We start from the raw sequence: 10,836 nt of genomic DNA, 5'->3' as shown, positions 1-10,836 counted from the left end.
GCCAGAACTGCAAACGCAGAGCACCGTAAACCTCCGAGAGCCGCGGTGAAGTCACCCTTCGCTTCAGGAGCCGGCGGGGGCACGATCCTGCCATCCTCACTCTGCCAAACAGGGTCCCGAGGCTTTGCGTGCTCACAGGATGGTGCTGATGGGTTGGCGCTAGGATGTCGAGGCAGCTTCAGGGGCTGGTGATGAGTGCTGGACTCTGCTGCAAGGTTTCCCCGCACAGGGTCATTGGGGCGGAGATTGCGGGGGTGCTGGAGGGACCCTGTGGCTCCATTTGTCCCCCATGTCCCCGCTGTGCTAGGAGCAGGGTGGCTTCATGCACGATCCTGCCAGGTGCCATCACCTTCACCCCTGGGGCCGCAGGGCCGAAACCACCATCGGCAGATCTCTAGACATGACAAGCAAGAGGCTCTTAGTGCTCACAGCCCCCAGGGCCTCTGTCCTGATCAGCCACTGATTACTGTCTCTACATGACTGCATAGGAGGAAAGATAACCTTGCAGACGAGTGCCTGCCCTGGCTCCTCTTCGATGGGGATCTTAAAGCCCTGGGCAAGCAGCATGTCATTATCCACCTTGGACGCAGAGGCAGGTCTCATCTGTTCATGACAGATGGGGTAGTCAGAGCCGGAGAGTGGCTAAGTGACTTACCCAATGCACACAGCAACTCACTAGCAAGGACCCAGGCGCCCGACCCCCAGCTCTGCATTTAAACGGTGTAACCCAGCAGGCTTGGGAGGAGGCTGGAGGGAAACAGCTAGGTCTGCCAGTCTCAGAGAGGTGCCAGCCTGGACCAGACGCCCAAGCTCCCTGCCAGCTCTCCAGCAGTGGCATAGATGTGCCACGCCAGCCACTGCGCGGAGCAAGCAAGCAAGGACGCTGCGCTGGGGGCCGGCGAGCCGATCTCCATACTGGAGGAAGGCCTCTCCGTGCCGCCTTTGCCCCAAAACCCGCCACCCATGGCCATGCCAGGAGGTCCTGGCAGGCTTGCTCTGCTGCCGGTGCCTCTCCTGAGCATCACCCCCGCCCCTTCCCCAGCACAACCTCCAAGCAAGGCTGGATCAGACCTTCCCTAGGCTCCTGGGTCCTACGCCCGCCTCTCCCCCGTGCTCCTGGCTCCCCGTCTGTGCAAAGCAGGCCGAGGTCCAGGGGTGCAAGAGGCACGGCTAGCATTAAAGACGTTTGAAAAGGGGTCAGGCTGCATTCCCCGCTGCCCTGGCTCCCGTCGAGGCTGGACTCGGTGGAGCGGAGAGGTGAGCGTCGGGGCCCTGAGCTAGGCTGAATGCTCCTTGGTGCCCTCCTGTCCTCGGCATCCCTCCGGCGTGTTTGGGCAAAAGCATTGCAGCTGGTATCCATAGCAACCTTGCAAGGTACCCAAGGCTGCAGGATGGCTCCAGAGCAGAGGGGACCGCCAGCTGCCCCCATCCAGCGCGGGCACAGCAAGGGCTGGTCCTCAGCCTCGCTGGACACGCCGGCCTCTGCGCGCACAGGTCAGCCCATGCCCTGCAGGTTCAGGGCAAAGAGATGCCATGGCTCATCTCTAGCCTGGTGCCTACAAACCTTTGTGACCCCAGTCCTGGTGAGGGAGGGGGATGTTATTTATCTCGGTGCTTCCAGTGGAGAAACCAAGGCTGGGGCACGGAGCTTCACGCTGGCAGGGCAGCTTGAAACAGCCCCAGGCACCTGAGCTCAGGCTGCAACTAGACCTTGCATTTACGCAGGGACAACCCACTTGCAATCGCACAGACATCCACACGTTATCCTGTGTAAACTACCCAATTCCTGGCGAAGAGGTAGCATCCATCCGTCCTGGGTCCGTGCAGTTATCCCAGGACTGCATCGCTGGATCTACAGCAGAGCAGCAGCAGAGCATTCAGCTGCTTGCTAAACCCCCATTAGAAGGGCAATGGGTGCACGTGCCAATCCCGGGATATCTCTGTCCTGGGACAGACACAACTTATCCAGGGACAAAGGCAATGTCGGTTCCTACCTTGAGTGAAACGTGGTGGCGGTGCACGGGGGGATCTTTCTGAGGACTAGCGTGTTGCAGGCGGTGCGGAGGGGCGGCCGGCCAGGGAGCGGAGCTGAGGGCCATACGCTGGGTGCTCGGGGAGGGGAAGAGGGGGAAGCCGAGGCCGGAGGGATCTAGAGCCAGGGCAGGGGGTTGCTTTTCACCCACCCTCCTGCTGCAGGCTTCATCGCTGGGCCGTACTCTGCACCCATCCCTACCCCGAGAGGAGGGGGCTCCCATCTCCCCAGATCACTCCCCATTGCCATTTGGCCCATGAGCTCAAACCAGTGCACCCACTGGCTTATCGGCACAGCTGATGCCTTTAGCTGACGCTGTTGAACTTGGGATCTGATCTCAGACCAGCCGGTCATTGCCCTTTTTTAAAGGCACCCTGCTCTGTCAGCCAGTCGCTGCAAGGCTCCCCCTTCCCCGAGCCCATGGGAAAGCCGGATGCGGGGCCGTCTCGCTCCTGTTACGTCAGCACCTTTCCCCTCTGCCCCAGATTAAAAAAGGCGCAGAAACAAAACTCTTGCTGGCTGCAGTTGCCGGCAGGTCCCATCCCTCTTGTTTTACACCTATCCTCCGCTGCATTTAAAACGCGCGCGTGCAGCAGCAAGAGCTGGATCCCAGACAGCGCAGTTGCAGCTTCAGGCGTGCATCCACATAACTTGAGAAGGGAGAGAAATCGCACGTGCACGCACAGCTCCCATCAGAAGGGGCTTTCCCTGCAAAAGGCTGAGGTTTTATAGAGAGGAAATGAAAGCCAGGGGACCCGTGGAACAACCCACGTGGGATTCACCCTGCTCTAGGACAGCAAAGCCAAGCAGGGTCTCTCTTCCCTGCAGGCACCAAAAGGCAAAGCTGAGGCAGCCCCAGCTCCCAGGTAGCCCGCAGCCCACCCAGCTCCCAGCAGGTTAAATAACTGGAAAATTAAAACAGCTCTCAGAACAAGGCAGCACCCAAATTACCTCTGACCCGGGGGATTGACCACGGGGAGCGTGCGCGCGCGAGACAGAAAATGTCACGACAAACGAGAGCCCAAGGAAAGCAGCCGCTCTGCAAGAGAGGAGGAATCAGCATTAGAGCTGGGCCACAGCCCCCAGGACAGCCGGGTGTTTGGGAGCAGCAGGCGGGCGATGGATATCGTGGCGCATTGCCCCTGGGACCCAGCGCGCCCGCTTTGGCCATTGCTTTGCCGGGCCTGTTGGATGGGAGCTCCTTGCTGGCCAGACGCCCCAAAGAGGAGAAAGCAACTGTTCCCCCAAGGGCCTGGCTCTCCTGTCCGCTCCTCTGCTCTGCAGGATTAATTGCACTGACACCCGCAGGGGAAGGCTGGCTTGGCCCCCCGCTAAGGGCTCGATCCAAAGCAGCTTCCGCTCAGTGGGGAGAAGGGAGAGGAGAATCGGGCCCTAGCTCCCCTGTCTTTTAACCGGAGTTGTCATTTTTCTACCCAAAAGGTGACACAACACCCCCGCCTTGCTCCTTCCCTCTCGCTCTTGGCTTCCCCGAGGCCGACCCTCTTCAGCGGACTCCAGTTGAACCAGTGTCAGGAAGATCAGGACCGAGCCCCCTGGCATTAGCTAGACGTAAGGACAGTTGGGCCCCTGGTCTGAGCTTCCTGGGACCCTTCCCAAAAGGGACAAAGACTCTGACCCACCCCACAACTATTCAATCGCGCCCCAGCCCGGCTGCGCTGGAGATGGAGGCTGTACGTACAGCACGGACCCACCGCGGGATTTTGGCTACTCCTGCTCTCCCAACGACGCGTCGGCCTTTTGTACCCCCCGTGCTCACCAGCGTGCGAGACCCGCTGTGCATGTTCGGTATCGTGTGTGCGTGCGTGTGGCGGTCGGCCCCTGCCCTCGTGGGTCCCACAAGCCCGTGTTGCCCCACGACCGGGCCCTGCCATCCTAGAAGGGGCGAATGAACTCTGCACTCCTCCGGGGATCGCAGGCTCCGCTCCTCCGTCAGCAGGTTACACGACGGCCATGAAGACGGGCGGTGGAATACCAGGTTTAGCCCCTAAAGCCGCGATGACCCTCCTCGCCAGAGCAAAACTCCTATTCCATTGCCCCCCTCCACCCCGTGATCTATAATTTATGTTGTATATGCCGCGTGCGTGTTGCTTGTAACGTAAGACCGGTTGTATCTCCCCCGACTGTAAAACGCAAGAGATAAAGTCACTTTCTTTTATTGGCTCAATGCTTTTTTTTCCCCTCCCTCTTTGCAAACAGGCTGGCTAGAGCCATCTCCCTGGAAAACTCGCTGCTCTGCCAAGGGGGATCCCGGGCCATAGCTTCTCTGCGTGCACTGAATTTCTGAACAGGTCGAAGCAAATAAAGCGACAAGCAAAGAGTTTTAATAGAGTGGCCGTGAAGATGCCCCAGACTGATGTTAGTTATTATTATTAGATACTATTAGAAGTGTTACGAGGGAGTCATCCCCTGCTTCTTCTAGCCCACCTGCCCCTTGGGTGGGCTCATAGCCCAGCTAACAAGGGGTCTGGGGCAGTTGCTGCCACATGTTGTCTGAATCTAGCTCAGCAATGAAACCAGAAAGGGCCAAGAGAGTGGTGCCAGATGGTGAAAGCAATGCCTGCCCTGCTCTTCCTTACCCCAGATGGGTGCTGGACACAGGCAGAGGGTTGAGGGCAACCCCGAGAGCAGGGTGGCATTTGCAGGGTGCTAGTGAGATCACTTCACCCAGCTCCCCCTCCACACCCCCAGCTGCTATTCTGCACCCTGCAATTACAGACCTCCCCGCCCCTGACTGTCTAGCCCACTGCAGGCCCGAAGATGGGGCAGATACTGCTCCCCTCCCTCCTATTGAGTAGGGTATCCAAGCAGCCCTATTGAAATCAATGGCATGATTCCAAAGGAAGACACTACACAGCATAAAAACAGCAGCATGTTAAAAAAAAACAACAACCCACCGTAGGAGTTTGGATAGACAGACAAATCCCCTTGCTAAATACACGCGACTGACTCAACCTCTGCCCCAGCGATTCTCAACCAGGGTGCCACAGCACTCCGGGGTGCCTCCAGATCCTTTCAAGGGCGTCTGTTCAATGTCACCATAATTTGTAGGATAGACCCAGAGATTTCCAAGAGATGTCCATAGTGCTGGGCTTCCTGCATTCTTTGCAACAGAAAAAATGCACTATTATTTCTCTGAGTTTTCACTCTTTTAAACAAAGATGTGACATTTTCCAAGGGGATGGGGGGGACTTTGAATCTACCTAGGGGTGTCTTGACTCAGGAAGGCAGACAAGTTTCTTTGGGTGAATCCGATATCTTTTATTAGACCAATTTAAATAGCTGGAAAAACCTTCACCCTTGAATCAGGAAAGTTGAGAACTCCTGCTCTTCCCAAATTCAGCACAGATGTGCTTCTGACAGTGTGCAACCCTTTATAATGATGCTTCCAAGAAATTTGGTGCATTGAAACTAAGGGGCATGAGAGACGGGCATCCAAGTCCCAGGTGCCCATATTACTGACCCATCGGAGAGACAGATTGATAGATGAGAGGGGAAACAGTGGTTTGAGTGGCTGCATGGAGCCCCCTTTTGACATGATATGTCTAGAAAAACCCAGCGCTGCTTTTCAACTAGGCTGCAGTATTGGAGCGAATCACAGAAAAGTGAGGGTGGAAAGAGACCTCAGGAGGTCACGTCTAGTCCAGCCCCCTGCTCCAAGCAGGACCAGCCCCAACTACATCATCCCAGCCAGGGCTTTGTCTACCTGGGCCATGAAAATCTCCAAGGATAGAGATGCCACCACCTCTCTGGGTCACCTGTTTCAGTGCTTCACCACCCTCCTAGTGAGAAAGTTCTTCCTAATATCCAACCTCAACTTCCCTTGCTGCAACTGGAGCCCATTGCTCCTTGTTGTGTCGTGCAATAGTGGTAGGGGACTGTGGTAGTGCAAGAGCGATGTTGTACCCGTGATGGTGCACAAGGTATGCGAGGTGGCCATTGGACTTGTGCAGCCTTGGAAATACTGCGAAATGTCACAAAGACTTACTAATAAAACGAGGGTTTGGAGACTTTCATAGCAACCAACCACACAGACGACTTCAGAAAACTTTGAGCCTCGAGTCACCGCTGGTCTACAAGGCAAGAGCTGCCCAATGGACCAATTCCCTGCACCACTTTTGCCAGCTTGTTGGAGGAGGAAAAAAGAAAAAAAGATGCAGCCAGCTGATGTCTGGTGTGGGCAGGGGAAAAGGCGGGTGTGCTCCTCCGTGAATAAAACAAGGCTGTGATAACGAGGACATACTTCCGAATATGAAGTTGGCCCTCGAATGTCACACACAAGCAAGCGGTGCTCCGATGGCTCTTCACGCACAAATTGCAGTCGGAGGAGGAGGACGTTACGTTGCGTGCGCCTGTGGTGCAGCGAAAGTGGCCCATTCCCCGGGAAACGAATAGAGATGTTTACCGCAGTCATAAAAGAAAACAGGCTTCTATTTAAATTACGAAGGCACAGCCAGCTCCTGCAATCAGTGCTGACAAGAAACCCACTCTCTGTCTCAGCATTCAGCAGCAGCCTTGCAGGGAGCGCAGCCTCCCAGTGCAAGACGGCTCCAAAATATTCACCTAGATTCGCACTGCAGTCGAGTCTGGGGTGCCGCAAGCCTCACTGCCAAGTCACCCAGGAAGCTCCCCCTGAGTTACGCGGTCCCATCAGAGCAGAAGGAAGTCTTAAGGGACCGATTGTCTTGCATCCATCGTAGTCCTACATCCCAGCCCCACAATCAGCTTCTTTTGGATGAAGATTTAAAATATCCTGAAAACAGGTATTTCTAGGAAAGCCATTGGCACGCATATGGTTGCACTGTGTTTCTGGCTGAGAGGGTGTTACCTAGTCAACAGGTGCATCCATTTAACCAAGACGCATTTGCATTTGTTCCCCAGGTTTCTTCCCTGCAGACTGGCACATAGGAAGTCTGGCTGCCCGTTTCAAGTGGGACATGCTACACCCGAGTCCCGAGGTGCGAACAGGCACCAGTCCTGGGAAGTCCTTGCAGACTCGGATGTCCTGGAGCAGGCAGACTCGAGTCCATCTCTGTGACTAGTCAGAGGGATTTTTAACCCAACTGAGTTGGATTTCTTCAGAAAAGGGCATTCAAGGGTGGGACGTTGAGTTGGAAATGAAGGGCACAGGTATACACCAGCATGCACAGATGCTTTTGACTCCGACCACATGATTTTTGCCCAAACCTGACAGCAACAGGTGGAGGTTGGCACAAAGCAACAGGTCTGCCCCGTTCTCCTGGAGTATTTTCCCCTCTGTGAGCCTGGTGCCTGTCAGAGCGCTGCACGGGTATACAGGGCACATCCACAGCAATCACTTTTCTTTCCACAACTCAAATGGCTTCTTAAAGATAACATTAGGCAGCATCTTCTGTAAAGGAAAAGCAACAAGCTGTGCATGGAGCATCCATTGCAGCATACCCTCTCCTTTGTGGGGGCTGTGCAAGCTTCAGGGAGCCTTGCATTTGGTGTATGACCACGTCTCCCTCCAGTGGCTGTCCTAAGCCATTATGGCAGCCTCTTCCTTTTTCCTACAAGTTAATGGCTAGACTCATAGAAAATGAGGATTGAAGGGACCTTAGGAAGTCACATCTAGTCTGACCTCCTACTCAAAGTAGGACCAGCCCCAACTTCATCATCCCAGCCAAGACTTGGTTGAGCTGGGCCTTAAAAACGTCCAAGGATGGAAGTGCCACCACCCCTCTGGGTAATCTGCTCTAGTGTTTCACCATCCTCCTGGTGAGAGTTTTTCCTAATTTCCAACCTAAACCTCCCTTGCTGCAACTTGAGCCCATTGCTCCTTGTTCTGTCATCTGCTGAAACCAGCCCAGCTCCATCCTCTTTGCAACCATCCTTCAGGTAGTTGAAGGCTGCTATCAAGTCCCTCCTCAGTCGTCTCTTCTGCAGATTCAGTCAGCCCGGGTCCCTCAGCCTCTTCTCACCAGTCCTGTCCTCCAGCCCCTCAACCATTTTCATTGCCCTCTGCTGGACTCTCCCCATTTGTCCCCATCCTTTCTGTAGCGGGGGGGCCCACAACTGGACACAGGACTCCAGATGTGGCCTCCCCAGTGCAGGAGAGAGAGAAATAATCACTTCCCTTGATCTGCTGGCAACGCTCTTACCAATGTAAAAAATTCTCACATTTTTGAGGCTCAACCTCCCCTGCCCCCCTTGACTGAAAGCTAAGAGCTGGCTTTTTTTATTACTATTATTACTACTACAGAAAAAAAAAGGCAATTCTTTTGTGGCAAACAACTCAGCAAGCCCACTACAGGTCAGAGGGTCTGAGACATTCCGGATTCCTATTTGAAATCTCTGGGTTCATCTTGTGAATCACAGGTGGCATTTGCACATCTAACCTGGGTAGCATTGCAGGGCCATCTGTGACACCCTCACAGGTGCTTTAAGTACTGGATTCAATCCTCCATTGCCAGCTGCACCTACAGCTCATTAATTTGTTAAAGCTGGTTTCACAAGGGGGTGGATTTATAAGTCTGCAAGCAGTACAGCGTCCTTTGAATGGTTAACAAAGCACCGAGACGGCATTGTTGAATGAATGGGCTCCAAGCAGGGTATCCAAGTTTAGTTCTGAGTCTGGGGGTGATGAACAGGACTCTGCCACGCAACAGAGCCTAAACTCGCAGCTCCGCTCTGTTCAGAAGAGATGCCCAACCAACAGGGCCATGGCTCAGAGGGACACAAAGCCTAGTACTTGAACCAGAGCCACTGGCTTCATGTTGGGTTGTTTGCACTTTGCAGACCAGTAAAGGCCATCTTTGTTCAACGCCCACCATTCAGCTTGCAAACTCACGTAGAATTCACTCGTTGAAGATGCCGGGGAGAGGACGTGTCTTGCCAAACATCCCAAAACCATTCTGTAGCCAAGGCAGGCATCCTCCAAGCAACCACAGGGAGCAAAAGAAGAAACACACGGTAGAGATTCGAAGACTCTTGACCTCTAGGCACCCATTTCTGGGAAACCTCTGGGTTTGACGACTATGCTTTGAGCCACCGTTTTCCCCCACACGCAGCACAGTCCATCATGCCGTTGTGAGCGAACAAGGTCCTGTGCGTTTCTCATACAGAGAATTAGATCCAAAAGGAATCAGGACTTGTGGTAGAGGTGATATCTTTTACTCAGCCAACTAGATTTTTGCAATTTTTTTTATTTTTTGCAGAAAGAAAATTTAGAATTAGATCCAAAGCAGCCAACATCCCCCTTCCTTGCCCTAAATAGGCTTGGGAGTTCATACCCAACAGCAGCACGACTGCGGCCTGGCAGTGCCTATTGATTCGACTGTCAGTGGAGCAAGAGTGGCATCTTCAGGACAGTGCCAGGAAGTAACCCGGATGAGTAGGCATCTTCCAAAATAGTTTTGCTCCAGCAGCGATAACATGCAGCCACTGGCTTAAAAAAAAAAAACCCACGAACTCACAGAAACACGGTTAACATCAACCTTAGCAAATGGAAGAGATGATCTTACGCTCCATTCAGTCTGATGGAGCAAGACAGCCCCTCTCAGCTCATCTCTTCTTCAACAGAAGGCATCACGAGACCATCTTCTGATGCAAACCATCCTTTGAACCTACACGGGCGCTTGTACACGTCACAAAATAGGCCTTAATTGCCCTTTTGCACCGCTTTAATGGCATGGGAAGGGCACCTATTTGGAAGTGAAGCAGACGAGCACCTGTTAATAGACCTGCATTTTGCAAAGGACTCATTTGTGTGGCTTAACGAAACTTAGACGACATGTTGTAGCCCCTGAAAACCAAGCCAGGCCGGGCTGCCTGCTTTGCATAGGCTCTGCGCAGACAGGAAAAGGGGCGGTCAGCAGCAAGGCAAGCGTGAGTCGAGGTGAGGGCACCAGGCAGAGACATGCCGGCTTCATCGAAACACGAGGGAGATGACATAGCTGGGAAATGAGGGGCTGAGCCGGGCTGGCTTGGCGGCTGCTGGGGAAGAAGTCGGTGCTAACGCACATTGCATTAGACATGCACCTGCCACGCATTATGCATGGGCACACGGGCGTGTTGTTGGCAGGACCTGCCAAAATACTGCTGCAGCAATCCACACTGCTGGGTTCAAGGGTAGAGCCTCCAAAGGCTGACCCTGCTGAGGGGCATTTGCAGGAGGGGACATGGCCCTAGCAATGTGGCATGGGGCGGACCACATTGCCTCATCAGGATTGCCTTGCCCCTCACAAACATGGCGGCTGCCGCTTCAGCACGTGGTACTTTGCCCCTCACGAAGATGGCGCCCACAGAACCCTCCCAGGAAGTGTTCCATCTTTGCCCCTGAAAATGGCGCCGAGAGAATCACCCCCTCCTCTTCTCCCGGAAGTGCCACTGCCCCTCACAAAGATGGCGCCTGCAACAACCACCATCACTTAGCGCCCCCTCCACACGGAAGTGCCGTGGCCCTTCATAAAGATGGCGCCGAGCGAACACGGAAGCATCCCGTCCTTTACAAAGATGGCAGCCAGGGGACACGTCACGGGCCGAGAGCCGGCTGCTTCCGGGGGGACGACGGCTGCCAGCAGGGCCCGCACGCTGAAGATGGCGGCGGCGGCGGAGGCGGCAGCGCTGTTCGAGGCACACACGGCGGCCGAGCTGCGGGCCGTGGAGAGGCGGCTGCGCGCAGGCATCGAGCAGAAGCGCGAGGAGCTGCGGCAGATGGTGGGCGAGCGCTACCGCGACCTTATCGAGGCGGCCGACACCATCGCCGACATGCGCCTCAGCGCCGAGAGCCTCCTGCGCGCCGTCACGGGCCTGCAGCGCGGGGC

The 10,836-nt window shown here is 54.9% G+C and overlaps 2 protein-coding genes across 2 annotated transcripts in view; both read left to right on the top strand.

Moving 5' to 3' along the window:
• SSTR2 (somatostatin receptor 2) overlaps positions 1 to 4,217 on the top strand; it is a 15,169-nt gene extending 10,952 nt beyond the window's left edge. The window contains exon 2 of the mRNA XM_019516068.1: positions 3,473 to 4,217. Coding sequence (XP_019371613.1) covers positions 3,473 to 3,595 — 123 coding nt within the window. The 3' untranslated portion in view covers positions 3,596 to 4,217. The remainder of the gene's footprint in view (positions 1 to 3,472) is intronic.
• Positions 4,218 to 10,289: 6,072 nt separating this feature from the next.
• The window catches only part of COG1 (component of oligomeric golgi complex 1), a 16,303-nt gene continuing 15,756 nt past the window's right edge, over positions 10,290 to 10,836 (top strand). The window contains 3 exon segments of the mRNA XM_019516086.1: positions 10,290 to 10,373; positions 10,375 to 10,557; positions 10,559 to 10,834. Coding sequence (XP_019371631.1) covers positions 10,305 to 10,373; positions 10,375 to 10,557; positions 10,559 to 10,834 — 528 coding nt within the window. The 5' untranslated portion in view covers positions 10,290 to 10,304.

Source organism: Gavialis gangeticus, unplaced genomic scaffold (genome assembly GCF_001723915.1).
Source record: "Gavialis gangeticus isolate Ggan-Ray unplaced genomic scaffold, GavGan_comp1, whole genome shotgun sequence".
Taxonomy (NCBI): domain Eukaryota; kingdom Metazoa; phylum Chordata; order Crocodylia; family Gavialidae; genus Gavialis; species Gavialis gangeticus.
The sequence above is the reverse complement of the archived record's forward strand: the minus strand, read 5'-3'. Positions and strand labels throughout refer to the sequence as shown.